General features: G+C 35.9%; 1 protein-coding gene across 2 annotated transcripts in view; it reads right to left on the reverse strand.

Annotated features, from left to right (window-relative positions):
* Nucleotides 1-24,390, reverse strand: part of LOC149800832 (uncharacterized) — a 155,576-nt gene that overhangs the window by 124,622 nt on the left and 6,564 nt on the right. For both annotated transcript variants that reach the window (XM_089954837.1, XM_089954835.1), the window contains exons 2-6: nt 23,033-23,207; nt 21,854-21,939; nt 15,617-15,717; nt 11,076-11,107; nt 6,228-7,050 (exon numbers count right to left, since the gene is read on the reverse strand). In XM_089954837.1, coding sequence (XP_089810963.1) covers nt 6,228-7,050; nt 11,076-11,107; nt 15,617-15,717; nt 21,854-21,939; nt 23,033-23,183 — 1,193 coding nt within the window. In that variant the 5' untranslated portion in view covers nt 23,184-23,207. The remainder of the gene's footprint in view (nt 1-6,227; nt 7,051-11,075; nt 11,108-15,616; nt 15,718-21,853; nt 21,940-23,032; nt 23,208-24,390) is intronic.

Below are 24,390 nucleotides of genomic sequence, written 5' to 3' on the forward strand. Positions count from 1 at the left end.
GGGTAAAAGCAGTACTCAACTCTTACATGTAGTCCATTATACAAGGGTATTAGACAAGGGTAAAAGCAATACTTAACTCTTACATGTAGCCCATTATGCAAAGGCGGTAGACAAGGGTAAAAGCAGTACTCAACTTTTACAGGTAGCCCATTATGCAAGAGCATTAGAAAAGGGTAAAAACAGTACTCAAGTCTTACATGTAGCCCATTATGCAAAGGTGGTAGACAAGGGTAAAAGCAGTACTCAACTCTTATATGTAGCCACTTATTCAAGGATGGTAGACAAGGGTAAAAACAGTACTGTACTCTTACATATAGCCTGTTATGCAAGGGCAGTAGACAAGGGTAAAAGCAGTACTCAACTCTTACGTGTAGCCCATTATGCAAGGGTGGTAGAGAAGGGTAAAAACAGTACTCAACTCTTCCATGTAGCCCATTATGCAAAGGTGGTAGAGAAGGGTAAAAGCAGTACACAACTCTTACATGTAGCCCATTATGCAAGGGCATTAGGCAAGGGTAAAAACTACTTGACTCTTACATGTAGCCCATTAAGCAAAGGTGGTAGACAAGGGTAAAAGAAGTACTCAACTCTTACATGTAGCCCATTATCAAGGGCATTATACAAGGGTAAAAACAGTACTCGACTCCTACATGTAGCCCATTATGCAAGGGTGGTAGACAAGGGTAAAATCAGTACTAAACTCTTACATGTAGCCCATTATGCAAGGGTATTACACAAGGGTAAAATCAGTACTCAACTCTTACATGAAGCCCATTATGCAAGGCTGGTAGACAAGGGTAAAATCAGTACTCAACTCGTACATGTAGCCCATTATGCAAGGGCAGTAGACAAGGGTAAAGGCAGTACTCAACTCTTACATGTAGCCCATTATTCAAGGGCATCAGACAAGGGTAAAAGCAGTACTCAACTAGTACATGCAGCCCATTATGCAAGGGTGGTAGACAATGGTAAAAGCAGTACTCAACTCTCGCATGTGGCCCATTATGCAAGGGCAGTAGACAAGGGTAAAAGCAGTACTCAACTCTTACATGTAGCCCATTATTCAAGGGCATCAGACAAGGGTAAAAGCAGTACTCAACTAGTACATGCAGCCCATTATGCAAGGGTGGTAGACAATGGTAAAAGCAGTACTCAACTCTCGCATGTGGCCCATTATGCAAGGGCAGTAGACAAGGGTAAAAGCAGTACTCAACTCTTACATGTAGCCCATTATTCAAGGGCATCAGACAAGGGGTAAAAGCAGTACTCAACTAGTAAATGTAGCCCATTATGCAAGGGTGGTAGACAATGGTAAAAGCAGTACTCAACTCTCACATGTAGCCCATTATGCAAGTGCAGTAGACAAGGGTAAAAGCAGTACTCAACTTTTACATGTAGCCCATTATGCAAGGGTGGTAGACAAGGGTAAAAACAGTACTCAACTCTTACATGCAGCCCATTATGCAAGAGCAATAGACAAGGGTAAAAATAGTATTCAGCTCTTAAATGTAGCCCATTATGCAAGGGCAGTAGACAAGGGTAAAAACAGTACTCAACTCTTACATGTAGCCCATTATGAAAGGGTGGTAGACAAGGGTAAAAACAGTATTCAACTCTAACATGTAGCTTATTATGCAAAGGCATTAGACAAGGGTAAATGCAGTACTCAGAATATCGAGATGTTTTTCTCTCTGTTGGTTTTAATGGCATCTTGAACACATTATTAGCTATTCATGCTGAAAAAATTGAGCTAAGTGCATTTACCAAGGAGCATGTAATTTTGGCTATTTTTTTCAGATGAACCTGCAATCTGATGGTCATTTTATCAGTTGGACCTGCAATATTATGGTCATTTTGTCAGATGGACCTACAATATTATGGTTATTTTGTCAGATGGACCTGCACTATTGTGGTTATTTTGTCAGATGGATATAAAATATGACAGCTATTTTGTCAGATGTTGGCTGAATTTGGCTGAATATTGCTGTTGGCTGAGTACAGTACACTTACACATAGTCCGAAATGATGTTCTGATAAACTTAAATGCACTTTAGCAAATGGTGACCAAGTGCATCAAGTGACAATGTGTCACCAAGGGACACTCTGTGACACTGCATAGTGGAAATACCAAGAGACACTGTATGACACTGCATAGTGGGAATATCTAGAGACACAGTTTGACTGTATAGTGAAAGATCTAGAGACAATGTGTGACAAAATACAGTGGAAATATCAAGAGACACTGTATGGCACTGTAGTGAAAATATCAATAAACTCAGTATGACAGAGTATAGTTAAATACTAAGAGACACTGTATGACACTATATAGTGGAAATACCCAAAGACAGTGTATGACACTGTATAGTGGAAATACCCAACGACAATGTGTGACACTGTATAGTGGAAATACCCAAAGACAATGTGTGACACTGTATAGTGGAAATACCCAAAGACAATGTATGACACTGTATAGTGGAAAGATCTAGAGACAATGTGTGACATTAAAGTGGAAATATCATGAGACAATATACATTGGAAATACAAAAAGACCCTGTATGACAATGCATAGTGGAAATACCAAGAGATAAAGTATGATACTGTATAGTGGAAATATCAAGAGACACTGTACGGCATTGCATAGTGGAAACACGGAGACTTTGTATGATGATGCATAGTGGAAACATCTGGAGACACTGTATTATGCTGCATAGTAATAATAATAATAATAAATAATTATAATAATAATGACCTTATTTAAAGAGGGTAACACAATTAGCTAAGAACTAATCTACCTTAAGGCCCTCATACAAAGAAATTTATTTATTTTAGCTGCATCTCTGAAGCCACTGGATATATTGGGTTTGGAAGAAGGAAATAGAGTGGGCATTTCTAATGTCAACTGGAATACTATTCCAGAGCAGAGTTCCAGAGTATTGGAAACTTATTTTTTGAATAATTCCTTATTTGGTTTGGGAATTTTATACTATCTGGTAGACATGATCGCAGGTGGGGAGTATTACCAGGTAGCCTATACTGGAATAGTGATTGTAAATATTCAGGAGCATTATTATGGGATATCCTGTACATCAATTTGGCTTTTCTCAAACAGATTTGGTCTTTAATAGGTAATATTTTTAACCTACCAGCTAAATTTTCCTCGCTTTCTTTCTGGATTGATATTAGCCCTAATGCTCTTTTTTGAAGATGTGCCAGCTTTGCTATGTTTTTATCATTTGAATTACCCCATACTGTATTACAGTAGTCTAAATAGGGTTGTATGTAACTGTTATAAAATAGTTTTCTGTGCCTTTTAGGGAGAAATGTCTTATCCTACTGAGAAGCCATAAACTTGTATTGACTTTTGTATTGACTTTTTTACTGATATGTTTGATATGTTCAGTCCATAATAGGTTATTATCTACCAGAACACCAAGTAGTCTATCATGACAGACAATTTGCAAATTTGTATCCTTCCATGTCAGACATAGTTCATCACTATCAAGATCTGTCCTTCTTTGCCATGTTGAGATAAGTAATATTTTAGTTTTACCAGTATTCACCACCATGCCATTACATGTGCACCAGTTTTCCAGTTTGTTTAGTGCATTCTGTAAAGAAATTTTGAGTTCATGCTTTGTGTTTTGGATGTCTGACAATGTTGTGTCATCTGCATAGAGATCTGTAGATGATATTGAGTCTCTTAGTAAAAGTGGTAGGTCATTAATAAATAAAATAAATAGTAATGGACCTAGAATTGAGCCTTGTGGTACTCCGTATCTAATTGTTCCAGGTTCAGACAGAACATTATTTATGTAAACATGTTGTGTTCTCTCACTTAAGTAAGAAGTAAACCATCTAACTGTTCTTTCATCACATTGGTAGATTTTCAGTTTCTTCAAAAGGATTTCATGATCCACCATGTCAAAAGCTTTCCTGAAATCTATAAATACATTTCCTATTATTCTACCTTGGTCAAGTGCTTGAAGCCATTTATCAGTTAGGGAGATCAAGGCAGTCTCACAGGAATGTTTCTGTCTAAAGCCTGGTTGATTAGGGTGTAACAGCAAGAGTTTGGTTAAATATGACACGAATGAGTCATGGACATGTTTTTCAATCCATTTTGACAAGTTTGGTAGTATTGAGATTGGTTGGTAGTTGTCAGCATCATCCTTAGAACCAAATTTGTGAATAGGAGTTACTTTTGCAGTTTTCTATATTTTGGGACAGATGAGGTTGCAATACTTAAACTGATTATGAATGTTATGCTATCTACAATAGCAGAGGCAGAAGATTTAATGAGTCATGGACCAATCTGATCAAGTCCTGTAGCTTTTCTTGATATGAAGCTCACTGAGACATTTTTTAACAAAGTATTTTGATAACTGGTGGGATAGAGAAACATACAGCCTTAGCGATTTTGCTGCTGCAGAACTGTTTCAGTTCATTAAAGTTATTTTCTATCACTGGTTCTTTTAACTTTGTGGTAATATTGGTGAAACAATCATTGAAAACATTTGCAATGTCAGTGTCTTCAGTGACTATGGTGTCATTTACCAGAAGTGAGTGAATTTTATTTATCTGATTTGTGTGTATTCCTCTAGTGAGTTCATTGAAATTTGAAGACTTTCCAAATGGAGTTTGTGTTGCTCTTTTTGTTTTGAAGCAATGATTGATAATAAGTTTTGATAGGGGCCCCGAGTGGCCGAGTGGTCTAAAGCGCTCTTCGTTACGGATCACTGCCATCTCACCTCTGTCTGCGGCGGTTCGAGTCTAAGATTCAGCCAATGTGGGCATGTGAGAAAGCTTGCCAGTAGCTTCTCGTGGGTCGGTGGTTCTTTCCGGGGTTTTCCGGGTTCTTCTTCCACCATTAATACTGGCCGCCATGTATAGCCTATCGTGCTGAAAAAAGGCCTTAAACCCCACAACAACAACAACAACAAGTTTTGATAGCTTTCTTAATCATACTTGTTATTTTATTTCTCCATACTTTATATTGTGCATGGTTTCCCATAGCCTTGAACTGGTCTAGGACTTTAGTAGTAAGCCAATTAGGTTTTATTTCAGTATTTGCTCGATGTACTTTCAGTGGCGCATTCTTAGAGACTACATCCATGAATAAGTCAGTCCACACCCTCAGAGCTTCATCTATGTCATTCAGATTTTGGATCATATTCCATGGAACTTTATAAAGGTGATTGAGAAATTGTTCTTCATTAAAATTTTTGAACAATCTGTAAGTGACTGTTTTGTGTGTATTTTTCTTAATTTTCTTGCATTTAGCCTTTCTTGTCAAAAAAGTAGGATAGTGGTCACTAAGACCAACATTCGGTACATTAACACAAGCCACATTGTCTGGTAGGTTGATATAAATGTCATCAATAAGAATCCTTGATTTTTCTGTTACCCTTGTAGGCTCATTTACCAGCTGGTCTAGGCCTAATGATTCAACAAAGTCCATCTAGTTGTTCCTTATTTGAGTATTGAGAAGGTCCTTATTTATATCTCTGAGTATATGTGTTTCTTTCTCCTGTGCTAGAACATTTTCCATTTGTTTTAAAAAGTTATCATTCCGAATTGCTTTGGAGGAAGGTGGCCTATAAATGAAACCAACTAGGAATGATTTTGCGTTATTTTGACAAATTTCCACCCAGATACTCTCAATTTCATGTAACTCCAAGTCAAGTCGTCTTTCTGCATTTATAGTGGAAATATTTAGAGACACATGGTGAATAGATCTAGAAATAATTTGTAACAATGTGTAGTGGAAATACCAAGAGACATCGTATATTAGAAGTATCTAGAGACACTGTATGACACTGTATAGTGGAAATATCTAACGACACTGTATGACACTGCATAGTGGAAATATCTAGAGACACTGTATGACTCTGCATAGTGGAAATATCTAGAGACACTGCATAATGGAAATACTAAGAGACCATGTGTGACATTGTATAGTGGAAAGGTTTTACCAATTAGGTAATCTCAAAGTGAGATCATGAAAATTAATTCAGTAAAATTGTACCTTAAAATTTGTAAATGCTCAGTTCTCAATTGCCAAAATAAAAAAACTGAAATTAACTTCTCCATTTTTGTTGTAGCAAATCACCTAATTAAAGCCCATGAAAAGTATAAACTGTACAAGAATTGTATGGTTTCCCCAAAAAACTATATACTGCAAATGGTACACTAGGGCAGTTTTAGAAACTGTGGATACATTATTTTACCAGTTTTTATAAGTCTTCTCATGCTCCTTATTAGTCTGACTGTCATTTGTGTCGCTGGTCTCTGTTGTCATCATTGATTTGGAAAGAGACTGTGAGTCACTGTCCACAATTTGCCCCCTCTTCCAAATAGATGCCTTCTTAGCAAGTCCTTTAGAAGCTGTCACTGGGTTTCTGTCTCCAGTAATTTTATGGTCTTCTCTCTCATCTACTAATTTTCTCCCTGCTCTACTCTCTCTGGTACCCATGTCACATCCATTTGCAACACCCAAATCCTCCTCCTTATCCTTCTCATCTTTATCCTCAGAGTGTGTGACACACCCTTCTACAGTTTCCATATCATAATGCAGAGCTATTCTGTTGTCATGAGAACGAAGGGTATTTCTTCTTTTCAGTGTCCTTGAAAACTTTTTGTGTGATTTAGTGAGGTGATACTTGGGTACATATCCTGGCAATTTATACACACTGACTGTCTGATCCATTATGGTTTCATCTGTAACCATGCCAACTTGACTTGATCTTGACAAAAGGTACTCAGCCACATGGCCATATATTTGGGATACATCTTCCCTGGTTGCCTTGATTTGTTCAAGGGCAAGCTCCTCACAAAAGGCTGACAATGTCATATTATTTTGTCCATCGCTGTTGTCTTGTAAAAGCTCTTTTAACTTCTCACTGAAACTTTCCACAGATGTGACCAATTCCTGAATATATGTTTCTGCACTTTCCATCTTGGTGTTGTTTTCTGCCATATCAATCTGCATACTGGTTCCTGTCATTCCCACCTCTGTGTTGGTTCCTGCCATGCTCACCTCTGTGTTGGATCCTGCAAGAAATATTATAATATTGTTGACAATACTTAGGATGTGAGGTAAAGATGAAAATATATCAAGTGATTTGTTGACAATACTTAGGATGTGAGGTAAAGATGAAATTATATCAAGTGATTTGTTGACAATACTTAGGATGTGAGGTAAAGATGAAAATATATCAAGTGATTTGTTGACAATACTTAGGATGTGAGGTAAAGATGAAAATATATCAAGTGATTAGTTTCAGAAGGTTGTAAGCATAAAGTTGACAGTGCAATCAGAGCCAAAAGGTTGTAAGCAATATGGTCCTACAATTATGTACATGTAATCTTACAATCAAATACTGTCATTTATTATATGCCTATTAATTTTCTACCCAAGAAATTTATCATCAAATAGCGAAGGTAGGAAAATGACACTGTTGTTTCTGATCTTGTATTAATATACTCTCAAATGAGACTGGAACTATGTTCTGCTTTAGGTTTTCTGCTTTCAATTGAACAAGCATGAATAACTAAGTCATAGCCTCACTAAACATACTAATGGAAATCAGGAGCATTCTCTTTAACAACTCAGTCTCATTAAGTCCCAACAATCTGTCCTATCCCATGCAAATAACTGTCAACATAATGCAGTCATTCCCATGCTAAATCCCAATCAAAGCCCCTCAAAATGTTCTGCCTGAAACATTTTAAACACTATCAGCCACGCTCTGGATAGAATCTCTCTTAGTTACTCAGCTGGTGAAATCTTTCATGATGCAAAAATTACAAATGCACAATAGCTGTAAATCACATGCATGGAACTGCTGCCACCATGCATCAAAAGAACTTGTGTTCTTAACAGTGATAGTAGAGAAAATAAAATGATAATTTATTAAATTTTAGTTTATGCACAACTTGATGATCTTGAGTTATTGTAGGTACACACTGCCAGTGTTCCAATGGGGTTTGTCTGTTAATGACCATTGAGGGAGGACTTGGTGGTCTGGTAAGATGATGTAATGCCACATTATAAGGCTTAGACAGTAGCTAACAATTGGATGGGGTGTTGTACATGTACCTTGAAACTGAGAGGCAGACAGGGAATTATGCAAGAGACTGTTATTAGCCTCTTACTTGCTGTCTTCATGGGGCTTGTTGGGGGGGGGGCGGGCATGAGCAGAACTATTCCTATTGGTTGGCAATGGCAGCAGAATTCAAAGAGCCAACCAAATTAGATAATCTTATGGAACATTGCATGATCATATAGAGTACCATGTGAACAGTCAATTCTCTGGGTTTTTCAAATGTATGTGTGACAATGAATGTAGAGTTTCACTTCTCTGGCTTTTCAAAGGCACAGAAAATGGATTTTGAGTCTCCACATCAAACTTTTATTATGGATCTGTGCTGGCCCATCACCACCGATTAAGGGATACAACATGGGTTGTGTCCTTATGCTATTCATGCACATGGGGCTGCCATGGGATAGAATGTTTTTCTCCAATCTGACACTCACATGCTAAACTAATAACATAAATAAATTTGCAGTTTTACTTGAGCTGGGATCAGCCCAGAATACCTTGTAAAGTGATAGTAGAGAAAATAAATGACTTTTTACAGGCGCATCATTCATGTGCATATCTTCTGTTAAAAATGAATTAAATTTGGTTTATGACTTAAGATGAAGTTCATATTAAAACGACTGAAATGTCAAGCAATTTCATTTCTTTTTCAATTACATTTTGGGATTTTATTAGTTTATGTGAAAATCAATAAGAATACAACAAAAAGAATACAACAAAAATAACATTATCACAGTAATTCGATCTTGATTGCAAATCTTATTGTCAGCTTCAGAAAATCTGGATGAATACTAAACACACTGCCTATTGTATTTATCTGGATGAATACTAAACACGTTGCCTATCATATTTATCTGGATGAATACTAAACACATCGCCTTTTGTATTTATCTGGATGAATACTAAACACATTGCCTATTGTATTTATCTGGATGAATACTAAACACATTGCCTATTGTATTTATCTGGATGAATACTAAACACATTGTTTATTGTATTTATCTGGATGAATACTAAACACATTGCCTACTGTATTTATCTGGATGAATACTAAACACACTGCCTATTGTATTTATCTGGATGAATACTAAACACACTGCCTATTGTATTTATCTGGATGAATACTAAACACGTTGCCTATTGTATTTATCTGGATGAATACTAAAAACATTGCCTACTGTATTTATCTGGATGAATACTAAACACATTGCCTATTGTATTTATCTGGATGAATACTAAACACATTGCCTATTGTATTTATCTGGATGAATACTAAACACATTGCCTACTGTATTTATCTGGATGAATACTAAACACATTGCCTATCATATTTATCTGGATGAATACTAAACATGTTGCCTATCATATTTATCTGGATGAATACTAAACACATTGCCTATTGTATTTATCTGGATGAATACTAAAAACATTGCCTACTGTATTTATCTGGATGAATACTAAACACATTGCCTATTGTATTTATCTGGATGAATACTAAAAACATTGCCTATTGTATTTATCTGGATGAATACTAAACACATTGTCTATTGTATTTGTCTAGATTTTCTGATGCTGAAACATATGATCTAGCAATCAAAATCACACTGATTGGTGTTATAATATACAGGAATGTATATCATTTTACAATTATATTATCTTACAATCATACCTGACAATTAGGTAAATTTTGTCACCTTCTAACCATAAAGACTGATACTTTATACATGTCACTTTATTACATCTTAATGATAAAATCAAATGAGATAATGTCATGATAATCTCCAATGTTGTTGATGGCTTATTAAATAATCCTATATCAAAGTATCTAGCTGTGGACAGCTTATTAAATAATCCTATACGTGGAAGTATCCAGCTGTGGACAGCTTATTAAATTATCCTATATATGGAAGTATCCAGCTGTGGACAGCTTATTAAATAATCCTATATGGAAGTATCCAGCTGTGAACAACTTATTAAATAATCCTATATGGAAGTATCCAGCTGTTGACAGCTTATTAAATAATCCTATATGGAAGTATCCAGCTGCTGACAGCTTATTAAATAATTCTAAATGGAAGTATCCAGCTGTTGACAGCTTATTAAATAATCCTATATATGGAAGTATCCAGCTGTGGACAGCTTATTAAATAATCCTATATGGAAGTATCCAGCTGTGGACAGCTTGTTAAATAATCCTATATATGGAAGTATCCAGCTGTGGACAGCTTATTAAATAATCCTATATGGAAGTATCCAGCTGTGGACAGCTTATTAAATAATCCTATATGGAAGTATCCAGCTGTGGACAGCTTATTAAATAATTCTATTTATGGAAGTATCCAGCTGTGGACAGCTTATTAAATAATCCTATATGGAAGTATCCAGCTGTTGACAGCTTATTAAATAATCCTAAATGGAAGTATCCAGCTGTTGACAGCTTATCAAATAATCCTATATATGGAAGTATCGAGCTGTGGACAGCTTATTAAATAATCCTATATGGAAGTATCCAGCTGTGGACAGCTTATTAAATAATCCTATATGGAAGTATACAGCTGTTGACAGCTTATTAAATAATCCTTTATGGAAGGATCCAGCTGTGGACAGCTTATTAAATAATCCTATATATGGAAGTATCCAGCTGTGGACAGCTTATTAAATAATCCTATATGGAAGTATCCAGCTGTTGACAGCTTATTAAATAATCCTATATATGGAAGTATCCAGCTGTGGACAGCTTATTAAATAATCCTATATGGAAGTATCCAGCTGTTGACAGCTTATTAAATAATCCTATATATGGAAGTATCCAGCTGTGGACAGCTTATTAAATAATCCTATATGGAAGTATCCAGCTGTTGACAGCTTATTAAATAATCCTATATGGAAGTATCCAGCTGTTGACAGCTTATTAAATAATCCTATATGGAAGTATCCAGCTGTGAAAAGCTTTGAATAAGCGTATAAAAATACCTTTCAACTCATTCTCTGCTGCAACAGTTTCTCTGAAAGTAAAAGAATTAATAGTTATGTAGAATAGTAGATAGTCTACAACAAATTTATCAGTATATTGTGCCTGCCATAAGTACAGCCGATAGCTTATGATGGCATATTTGAACACATAAAATGTAACAGGACAAGTTTCAGGTGTTCTGTGCATGTACATATTTGAAATAACAGTAACTGAGCACTGTGAGCATACTCATTCAAATTTAGCCATATAAATGAATTCATTAGTCTTGGCTGCTAAGCCATTCAATGAAATTCTCAAAGATAGATATGCCAACCCTCACCAACACAAACTCCCATCTTTACATTATAATTATTGGAACTTAAAAATGAAAATATTTTATTATCCAACATTATATATTAAGTATTAGACCTTACAGATGTACAATACTTCATATATTAAGTATTAGACCTTACAGATGTACAATACTTCATATATTAAGTATTAGACCTTACAGATGTACAATGCTTCATATATTAAGTATTAGACCTTACAGATGTACAATGCTTCATATATTAAGTATTAGACCTTACAGATGTACAATACTTCATATATTAAGTATTAGACCTTACAGATGTACAATACTTCATATATTAAGTATTAGACCTTACAGATGTACAATGCTTCATATATTAAGTATTAGACCTTACAGATGTACAATACTTCATATATTAAGTATTAGACCTTACAGATGTACAATACTTCATATATTAAGTATTAGACCTTACAGATGTACAATACTTCATATATTAAGTATTAGACCTTACAGATGTACAATACTTCATATATTAAGTATTAGACCTTACAGATGTACAATACTTCATACATTAAGTATTAGACCTTACAGATGTACAATACTTCATATATTAAGTATTAGACCTTACAGATGTACAATACTTCATATATTAAATGAGATGTATGCAGTCACTTTCCCCACAATCTGACATCGTAAAGTCCATAAAAAAAGACTGACAATAGTGATATTTGCCCGCATTTTAACATTGTACAGTCCATAAAAAAAGACTGACAATAGTGATATTTGCCCACAATCTGACATCGTAAAGTCAATAAAAAAACACTGACAACAGTGATATTTCCCCACAATCTGACATCGTAAAGTCCATTAAAAAAGACTGACAATAGTGATATTTGCCCGCATTTTAACATTGTACAGTCTGTAAAAAAGGCTGACATTTGTGGCATTTGTTCACATTGTGATATTGTAAAGTCCATGAAAAAGACTAGCATTTGGGATATTTGTCCACTGTTCATGCGGTGTGCATTCTGCTTTGTCTTTCTGATGTACATCTTTTCTCACACAGATAAACACCTTGTCTTATGTCTTTCATTTTTAAGCCTTTCAAAAATTTTCTCAGGTGAATCTGTTTGATAAACTGGCAAGATTTCTAATAGGTCCATGTTTCACAGCATTATTATAACAAGATTTCTGATAGGTCAATATTTCAAACCATTATTATAACAATATTTCTGATAGGTCAATATTTCATAGCATTATTATAATAAGATTTCTGATAGGTCAATATTTCTGATAGGTCAATATTTCACAGTATTATTATAACGAGATTTCATATAGGTCAAGATTTCTGATAGGTCAATATTTCACAGTATTATTATAACAAGATTTCATATAGGTCAAGATTTCATATAGGTCAATATTTCACAGTATTATTATAACAAGATTTCTGATAGGTCAGTATTTTGCAAGATTTCACTGCTCTGATGTCCTAAGTGTTTAGAGCATCCACCTTGGATGCAGGAGGTCATGGGTTGAAACCCCAGTAGAGTTATATCAAAGACATAAAAATGGTACTGCCAGGTGTCTCACTTGGCACTCAACATTAAAAGGTTAGTGTTAGCCTAGTGTTAGGACAATGTGACTGGGTGGGACATGATGCCACATGTCTGTGTCATAATGCCCCAGTGCTAGACCACTATAATCTGCCATATTGCAGATATCATAGCGATATGAATCAGACTGTTAAAGCTATGTTAAAAATACACACACGCAAACATGCATGCATGCACACACACACACACACACAACAAGATTTCTGATAATTCCATATTTCAGGGCATTATCATAACAAGCTTTCTGTTAGGTCAATATTTAAGGGCAAAAAAATTATCACAAGAAGATTTATGACAGGTCAATATTTAGGGCATTATCACAATAAGATTTATGACAGGTCAATATTTAGGGCATTATCACAAAGATTTATGACAGGTCAATATTTAGGGCACTATCACAATAAGATTTATGACAGGTCAATATTTAAGGACGTTATCACAACAATATTTATGACAGGTCAATATTTAAGGGCATTATCACAACAAGATTTATGACAGGTCAATACTTAAGGGCATTATCATAACAAGATTTATAATAGGTTAATATTTCACTGCAGTATTATAACTAGATTTGTGACAGGTTAATATTTCACTACATTATTATAACAAGATTTCTGTCAGGTCATTACATAAAAATTGTTCTAAAATCTGAATTTGACAGAAGTGATTGCAATATGTGGGAAAAAAAACAGGATTCCAACAAAATCAAACTGGCTGGCAGGTCTGCAAAGATATGGTCATTATTTCATTTTCCCTGTTGACAAGCAGATGAACTTGGCAATAGATGAACTTGCCATAGCAGCTGTACTCAGTATAGCAGATGAACTTGCCATAGCAGCTGTACTCAGTATAGCAGATGAACTTGCCATAGCAGCTGTACTCAGTATAGCAGATGAACTTCACATAGCAGATGTACTCAATATAGCAGATGAACTTGGCATAGCAGATGTACTCAGTATAGCAGAAGAACTTGGCATAGCAGATGTACTCAGTATAGCAGAAGAACTTGGCATAGCAGATGTACTCAGTATACAAGATGAACCTTGCACAGCAGATGTACTCAGCATACAAGATGAACTTGGCATAGCAGATGTACTCAGCATACAAGATGAACTTGTCAAGCATATACACTCAGAATAGCAAATGAATGTGGCACAACAAAATGATGTACTTGATAAAGCAAATGAACTTTATAACCTAATCTGTACAGGTGTTATGTGCCACTGTGTATTCATATATTACAAGAGTTGTTATCCTAATTGAAGCACAGTTAGTGAAGACTGGTAGAGATTACCTTCAAGCAGCAGTAGAATTCCAACAGTACACTATCGATCCACGGGATGTGGAATCAAATTCTAGTGTGATATACACAATTCTTTGTGTGCATGGTACATATCTGATGAAATAGTGTTATGTGTAAGTTGTTATTTATACATGATTCACATAAAAATGTATGTGAGATGGAACATTGCTCCAAGTTCTTTAAATAACACCCAAAACTCTTTAACTATATTGTAGGTTCTGTATTCACAAAAGTCCTCAACTTGTGTGGACACTTACACTCAGCATGACTAGTAACTAATATATAAATACTCAGCCTAAATGCACATACATACACAGCATACCTCAGTAACTACAGGTAAAACCCATTATGACACAATACTCGTGGCACAAAGAATAACATCACAATGTAAGCAAGATCATGTTAACAAATTTTTCAAAAGCTTCCCCATAGAAAATGTGCATTGAAATTTCAATGTCATCAGTTTTAACTAAGTTCTTGATCATATATTGTTTGTTTTGTTTGCTGGGTTTTATCAGACATCATATATACTTCAGATTTGAATTGTATACATGCCAATATGGTGGAAATGGTGCACGGTGAAATTATGGTAACATTAAATGTAGTGCTGGGATTAAAAATCTGCTAGGGATACAAATAATCAGCTTTTCTGAGAGCATGTATTTAGGATGTTAAAAAGAGAAGTCACTTTAAATTAAAAAATGGGAATCATGCTGCAATCATGTTATAAGTGTAATTTTGTTATAAAGAATCACCTTATAATGGGTTTTATCTGTATTATTAAATTATACAACTTGTTTGCACATTTACCTGAGTGCACACCTATACTCATCATGGCTGAGTGATTATGCATTATCTATTTATCTTTTTTTATTCCCATCCTGGGATGGGCAATTAACCTAGTTATCTAAATAATAAGACTCTGAGTGCATGACTTAGTAACTATGCATCATGTAAATATTAATGGATAATAATTTACACATTCAGCACAAATATGGATTGACATGTCTAAAATTAAAGAAACTATAGGTTTATAGTTTTCTAATCATGACAAAAGTAAAATTTATTTGAATAAATTGTAAAGTCACGTGATAGAAGTAAAACTTATTTGAATAATTTGCAAAGTCACATGATAGAGGTAAAATTGATCTGAATAAATTGCAAAGTCACATGATAGAGGTAAAATTGATTTGAATAAATTGCAAAGTCACATAATCTTTTAAGTGTTGGTACTGAAGAACTGGAATCATTATTTGAACAAAACTGCGAAGCAAAGAAAGGTGCGACTTCTGATGCTAATGATGATGAGGATGATGAGGACAAAGACTATACCTCAACTTTTGATGATATTTATCCTCTAGCTTATTGAGTTTAGATAACATCTGCCTGTGTGTCTCCTCCAGCATACTGACATTTTGATTCATCTGTATGTACTGAAAATATTGAAATGTCACATGACAAAAGGTACACCTCAATATTAATGTAAAATCTAAATGGTCCTTGGATCCAAGAAACCAATTTATTTCTGGTGTTTGTTTAATAATACTTACCTGATCATAATACCTTAGGAGAACTACAAGTACCTCACAAATCCAGCTTTCCCAGGCTAAACATTTTAAGCTAAAAACCTAAAAGTGACCTCCCCTTGATACAGAGTCTGGTGCCAAATCCTAGGTTACTATTGAAACAGAAGGTTATAATGCTCTCTAAATGGATGTAACTATGGAGAGGCTGGGAGGGTGTGTGTGTATTATGATTGGGTAAATATTAGTAAAGAGACATAGTTTACTAGAAAAAATTGCTTTCCTCTTCAAACCAGATCTTAATATCTTAGGAGAATAGGCAAGAGGTGGTTGGAGATAAATTCCCTTACCCTGAAGAGATTGTCTCCAGTCCCCAACAGTATGTGAGATAGCTTCTAGATATAGATAACCTGACTTGAGAATAGACGCCATATGTCAGTGAGCAGCTTTGAATGGGATAAATTTCCATCATGCAATTCCATTGGAAGTCATTAAGTAGCATCCTTATTAAGCTGTCAAACAACCCTGGAATGTAACCTGTTGTGTCACAGATATAGGTCCTACCAGATGAAGCTGAACCTGCCAAGATAAAAGATCTCTGAGATAAAAGCTAGAGAAGTGGACTCAGATCTCCAACTCATGGAATGGATAATGACAGAACAGTTTCACTCAGCTGCAATGACCTTGTGAGTCAAGATATGAAGCAAATTCATTTGGTGGGTGGCTATTTTCCAATATGAAGAATGAACAGCCTACTTTATCCAAGACAAGAGTGTTTGCTGATATATTGTTAGTTCCCTCTGAAACCGGGAGGAGATAGCATGATCTCTCACAATACAATGACTCAGTACTTCTTAAGTATCCCTTCAGAGCTCACACTGGGTCCTGTAGATGTCTGAAACTGACCTATCTTGTTGGAACTGTATACAGTTTGGGTCCACTAAAAGAGCATGCATTTTGCTGATTCTGCCTGCCATTTGTTAATGCAGTGAGGAAGCAGTCTAATATGAGAGGTGAACAAATGTGGCTCCTGACAGCAGTTCTTAGGTATCTTGTTCAGACAGGTTAGTAACCATGACAGAGTCCATCTTAGACACAGAACCAACATTTTTGGATGTGTGTAGTCAAAACTAGACATAAGATCAGATAGGTCTTTGTTTTGTCCAATATCCTCTCTTCCAGTGTGTCAGTGATTGTTTAACTAATTGGTGCTGCTTCTTGTCAAAGAGCCATAATAGGGAGTTAGCAATGTGAGATATTAATGCCCGCAGAAGTATAATGTTTTCCTGGGCACAACAGTATGAAGATTTTCAATTTGTCTTTATACATTTTTAAAGTAGAGATCTAATTCACTTGAGTGATTTTATCCACCACTTGTTATGAGAACTGCTTGTTCCTGTTTGTTTAACAAGACCCAGACATGCAGGTTTAGCAACTCTGGGTTTTGATGAAAAATCTGCTGTCATGGTTGCTTGAGCAGATGAGGGAGCAAACAGGATGAGGTGACACTTTGATTCTCTTGCTTTCAATATCAGCTTTGGAATCAGAGGTGTTGGAGTTTAAGCGTATGCTTCCAAACCATTCCAATCTATGGAAAGACGTAGGAGAGGTTGCCACATATGCCACTTCTTATTCCTTCAGATTGTGAGAATTTGGTTTAATGGGCAAAGTCTTCACATCCTTTTGATCATTTCGAATGGAAGCATAATTCGACAACATAGAATTAAGAGGTTCACAGCCACAATGAGCAAAAGAAACCCAGTGGATAAAGGCATTTTTAGGCAGGTAGATCATTCAGTATAAGCAAGGAAGCCACCAAGCTACCAATTGTTCCTAAGGGAGACATTTTCCGTTTGTTGAACTCCATACCCAGACGAATAAAATGTTGAAATGATATGAGGTTGGATTTCTCCTTGCGGACAAGGAAACTAAGATTAAGGAGAGTAACAAGGGATATCATGCCTGGCTCCAAGATATAACTTGCCTATTTTGTAGAAATCCAGCCTATAACTGAGTGAAACCCAAGTGACTGATACTGAGTCCAGCTGGGAGTACAAAACTGGAAAACAGTGTTACTGTAGGTGAATCTCAGGATCTTTCTAATAGCTGTGTGAATATGGACATGAAGATACACATCTTCCAAGACACTGATAGCATAGTCTCCCTTCTTGATGGCATTTAGAAACAATCATGGCATTTTCATTATGAACCAAGGGGTGTGAAAAAACTGGCTGAGTGTGCTTAGGTTGAGCACAGGGCAAACAGTACCATGTTTGTAGCTTAAGTAACCATGAACAAAGGAGGAGGTGCACTATAAGTGATACTGAGTTCTTTGGAAACTACTTGTTGGGTCCATCAGCTTTCATGTAATATATCCAATTCAGTAGCAAAGAGTTGGTGCCTTCCTTCTACTAGAATCTCAAATAAAGGTAAAGTGAAGATGATTTCATTATTTGAGACTGGGAGGCTCTCATGGAGAGAACTGGTGAAAATGATCACCTTCTTTCTGCCTTTTGTTGTAGATTTGGTAGTACTGCTTCCCTGTACCTTGTGTCCTAGTGGTGTCCCTGCAAGCCTTTTGTTGATTGCCTTGAAAATCCCTCCACTGCAACTGAGACTGTGAGGAATGGAAAATGGTCTCCTTGTTCATCAACCTGACCATTAAAAAGGAGAGTAGATGTTAACGGTTACAAGTATAGCTTGGCCTTATGATGGTCTTAAGAAAGGTAGAGAGCACCGCATAACATTTCGCCAATTTTAAGTTCACAGCTGCTAGAGTGGGAGAAAATACACTGTGTTCCTGCTGTTGAAAGATAGCCATAAATACCAAATCCACCATAGAACCCATAACATTATGCACTGACTTTGATGTCATTACAAGTGGAGGCTACAACTAAACTATGCATACAAAACTTACCTGCACATATCTGACCATAGTGGAAACCCTACAGCAATATGACTGACTTTTCTATAGTAAGCACCACATAATCGCATAAAAATGCACTGAAGCATTAATGTTCATACTATAATATCAATTGTAAGAGAATGTTATCAAATACAAATAAAATCAGTAGAGCGTCTTGGATGTAACTACTAAGTGGAAACTAAGAATAGATTAATAAAGAAAACTTACCTATATGCATCTGACGGTAGTGAAAATTATACAGCTATATCATACATGTTTTCCATATCACATACCAGAACTGCACCTATTTAAATACAGCTGTAACAAGAGGGAGGATGCCATTGCTACCCATGAAGTTATGTACCAAAGGCACCTAAGATATGTGAGAATGGACAATGAAAAGCCAGAAACACTGTTGTCAAAGAAAAAGATCAGAAAAGTAGGAATTTATTTATGGAGTATACTTTCCTTCCAAGAGAACACTCCCCCAACTTCATTTAAGGTAGAAAACATCCAAAATGCTTGTATGTGAACTACAAGGCTTTTCTGTCTGTGCAGAGTGTGCTACTTGGCATGAACAGAACTAGTAACCAACGTATTCACTGAATTTGGTGCCAATCCCTGTACTAATGGCAGATCAAACTATCTAACTGCCACCTAGGTGGACAGATAACGTTTAGCTTTTAAGCTGGGAAAACTTTATTTGTGAGGCAGTAGTAGTTCTCCTATGGTATTATGATTGGATAATGTATTTGAAGAAGAAACAAGCATGCATCATGAGTGTCTCAGGAGAGAATTAAACTGTGGTACAACTGGTACATAAACATGGGATCTCTCTAAGGCTTGCAGTGTTCTCTACCACCTAAACAATATAAGTCAGTATCCTTCTCTAGTTCTTGTGACATGTCCCTATTTCTCTCTGAGATTCATCCCCATATCTCCTTACAACAACAGTACTCTAACTTTTATATTATAAACTCACCATGTGATAACATGAGTACTGTAAAATGTACACTAGAAACCCACCATGTGCAAACATGAGTACTGTAAATGGTACACTAGAAGGCCACCATGTGCTAACAGGAGTACTGTATATGGTACACTAGAAGGCCACCATGTGCTAACAGGAGTACTGTAAAAGATACACTAGAAGGCCACCATGTGCTAACAGGAGTACTGTAAAAGATACACTAGAAGGCCACCATGTGCTAACAGGAGTACTGTAAATGGTACACTAGAAGGCCACCATGTGCTAACAGGAGTACTGTAAATGGTACACTAGAAGGCCACCATGTGCTAACAGGAGTACTGTAAAAGATACACTAGAAGGCCACCATGTGCTAACAGGAGTACTGTAAATGGTACACTAGAAGGTCACCATGTGCTAACAGGAGTACTGTAAATGGTACACTAGAAGGTCACCATGTGCTAACAGGAGTACTGTAAATGGTACACCAGAAGGCCACCATGTGCTAAAAGGAATACTGTAAATGGTACACTATAATCCCACCATGTGATAATTCTTTAAAACAAGAGTACTATAAATGGTACATTATAAGCCCACCATGTGGTCACTGTTAAAATATGAATACTGTAAATGGTGCATTACAAGCCCACCATGTGGTACCTCTTGAAAAAAAGTACTGTAAATGGTACATCATAAGCCCACCATGTGGTCACTAGTATTGTTTTACTTCTTTCATGCAAAATCTATTTTTTTCAGTTCAATAATCCATCTTTTGAATCCAAACTCAATTTCCATCTGACATGCCTTATCTGCATGCCATCTACACAATCTGGTAAAGTCTGAAGATAAAGAACTCAAGTTATTTTGTGGAAACCACCTTTCTCCTATCAGTCAATGTGAATATTACCTTTCACATATTCACTCCTAAATGAAGTAGTGCCATTTTTGTCATAAATACAAATGACCTGCAATGTTCTGATCATCATTTCTAGGATAAGACTGAAGTTATTCTGTTTTTTAAAAAATATTTTTCTTCATGAAGTCTCTTGGCCTTCACCTTTGTCTATTAAAACCCAAAATCAATAGGTGCCTTCCATGTTTTAAATATAAGCCATCTACAACAGTCTGTCAAGGCATGTAGTACTACAAGGCATCTACAACAGTCAATGAGGCATGTAGCACTACAAACCATCTACAACAACAGTCTGTCAAGGCATGTAGCAGTGCAAGCCATCTACAACAGTCTGTCAATGCATGTAGCAGTGCAAGCCATCTACAACAGTCTGTGAAGGCATGTAGCAGTGCAAGCCATCTACAACAGTCTGTCAATGCATGTAGCAGTGCAAGCCATCTACAACAGTCTGTCAAGGCATGTAGCAATACAATCCATTTACAACAATCTGTCCAGGCATGTAGCACTGAATTTAAGTAGTTTAAAAAAACATTTTTTCATCCTTCTGCACATATGACCTTGACCTTTTGAGCTCCATAATGAATGTGAGTCTAGATTTTTTTCAAATAAAACCCATTCACAAACTCAGGCCAAAGAAAGAGATGGGGGAAAAACAGGCATTTGTCCTACACTCTATTACTTGACATTTGCGGGAAAATAGTCATTTGTCTTGCACTCTATTACTTGACAGCTGGTGGAAAACAGGCATTTGTCCTATACTCTATTACGTGTACTTGACATTTGCGGGAAAATAGTCATTTATCTTGCACTCTATTACAAGACAGTTGGGGGAAAACAGGCATTTGTCCTACACTCTATTACTTGACATTTGCAGGAAAATAGGCATATGTTCTACACTCTGTTACTTGACATTTGCAGGAAAATAGGCTTATGTTCTACACTCTATTACTTGACAGTTGGGGAAAAACAGGCATTTATCCTATGCTATATTATTTGACAGCTGGGGAAAATAGGCATTTATTTTACTTGACAGCTGGGTGAAAATCATATTTAAGCATTAGAGGAATAACCATACCATATCTATCTTAAAGCACAGTAGGCCAAAATGTCAATCATTTTTTTCAAAAACTGGAGTAGGCTGATCATTGATAGAAGTCTGTATAACATCAAATGTGATATTGTGGTAGAAGTCTATATAACATCAAATGTTGCCATAGGTAAACAAATGATGGGTCTATCAATTATTCAACAATGAAATTACCTTTGATACAAACTCCTGTAGATGGCAACTCACTCCCTGCTGTTCCTCCATCTGCTCCATTCCTGTAGACTCAATCCCAGAAAAAACTGACAAAATATAAGGTATGTTGAACAAATCTACTCTCTGTTGTTGGAGATTTTACAAAATATGTACAGTTAAAGTAAGTAAAATAAGACGTTTCTTGATTAGATTCTTGAAGCTTTAAAGCTTTTTCCTCTTCTGGCCAAATTGAAGTTTTTGATTTAAGAAGGCTCTCTTCTGATAAGGCTGTTGGCCTTCACAGACTCACCCATAATGGGGTACTAGTATTTCTGGAAATTAAACCATGATCTATATTACATGTTTGAAGCTGTAAAGTCAAATTTTGGATATTATTTTGAAAATGCTGGACACTGAACAAAATGATGGAAAATACTCCAGAAATAACTGGCAATCACCAGTGGCCCTTTTCATTCTCTATAAATATAGATTGTTTACATACTTCCATATAATAAAAAACACTCTAAAATTTATAGGAAATGACACAAGTGGCAATGTTATCAAGAACATCCATTTGTAAAAGAAAGTATAAACATATTACAACGTCTTTAAAATATTGACTTGTATAAAATTATTTGCTACCATATATAAAATGCCAGATATTTTGTCTACCATGGTGGAGATCTTGTCTGTCAAGTATAAATTGTGTAAAATCTTGTCTTCCATGCAAGAGTGCTGGAAGGATAACATTATAACATGTATGATAATGGGTTGGCTTCACATCCAAGGGAAATAACTAACTCTCAGTTCCATGTAACACCATGTGAATGGGATGTTTTGGTGTTAAAAAAAATTCTGTAAAAGATCATAACAACTAAAAATTAGAGATGAGTTCCTGTTACTGTATTCCCAACCACACCTGTTCAAAGAAATCTCACAAGTCCAATTATGAACAGTTAGAAATGAGTTTCTTTTACTTGATTAATTGCACATTTTATCCTGGCATGTACAGTAGTGACCAAAATCTATAACGCGAGGTGTCTTGTGTCTAACATCTATAATTTATGATAACTTCTGATTTACATAGAACAAAATAATACAACTTCGTTTCACTAAATTTGGATCATACCATCTTGTGCTTATAATAATTTTATAATACATAACCAGAGTGCAGAATGATGTCAGTTGACCGATAGTTACTTTTTCCTTCTGGCAACTGATGATTGGGCTGCAGTTTCTCTATTAGATCAATCTTCCTATCCTGGGCTGTTTGACCTTTTGAACCTTCTACAACCTCTGACCCTGATAACTGGTTGTTCTCCTTTCTGTTCTTAGAATTCTCACTGCCCATATTTCTTGGACATCAAGATACATTCTGAAATAAAAACACATCACTAAGTGACTGAGCTAAAACATAATGTTGAGTAAGATTATGTGACCCAAGTCACATTAATTTCCCCAATATTCTGGCAGTATATTATAGCTGTATCTGCCGGCCAGGGATCTATTGACAATTGAACAATTCCATCAATTATCACTTGGACAATTTATCTGTCAAGATTGCCCAGAAGAAAATTAAATTATACAGTCTGCTGTACATACATATAAGCTGAAGGCCCAAAGAAAGACAAATGTAACAGTTTAATAGATTTCCTGTACAAGTCAAATTAGCCCTGGCCACTGTAAGACTGTATGGTCAGCTGTCCAGTGGGTTCACACTCACCTGTCCACTACAAGACTGCATGGTCAGCAGTCCACTGGGTTCACACTCACCTGTCCACTACAAGATTGCATGGTCAGCAGTCCAGTGGGTTCATGCTCACCTGTCCACTACAAGATTGCATGGTCAGCTGTCCAGTGGAATTTTAAACATAACACTGGTCTGCAGCCAAAATGCTTCAGAAATAAATATAGTCAAACTTTACTAATTCTGGGTCACTCATAACAAAAATGATGCTTAAAATTTGTTATTGGCTCTAGTTTTAAAGATATGATGCTGGGTCAGTATATACAACCCTTGACTTGGGAATTGCAGAGGATAAGTGAGTTATAAAGGGAAGGGATCTCAATTTAAACCAGAAATGACTGGATCTATGAATAAATCTTATAACTGGGTTTGGACAGTACTTGCTTTTAAGGCAAAACAATTACTGATGAACCGTAATTAAAGATATTGAAAGAAATTTTGATCAATGAAAATGTCACTTACACCTAGTGTAGGCAGTACATTAATATTTAAAGCCAAATAAATAATTTTTATTAAATGAAACTTGTGTTTAATTTTATCTTTTAGTTCTTCTTATGTGTATACATTATAAATTAAATGTGCTTTTAAACATAATATGTGTCAATCTACCGCAATAGCTATGTCCACCAGCATTTCTCTGAGAACCTAATTAAGTGCCATGGTTTTCTTGATGTCTAAGCAGATTTTTGCAATTTTTGGTGGTCCCTCAGTAACTCGCACCCTTGCTTATATTGTAGTCTATTTTTGTGGACACCGTTGTGCACGAGTTACCAAGGGAGAGGTGTACATCTGACTAAGTATTCCTGTGATA

Source organism: Sinohyriopsis cumingii, chromosome 4, assembly GCF_028554795.1.
Source record: "Sinohyriopsis cumingii isolate HCF-2022 chromosome 4, ASM2855479v2, whole genome shotgun sequence".
In the NCBI taxonomy this organism is placed as follows: Eukaryota; Metazoa; Mollusca; class Bivalvia; order Unionida; family Unionidae; genus Sinohyriopsis; species Sinohyriopsis cumingii.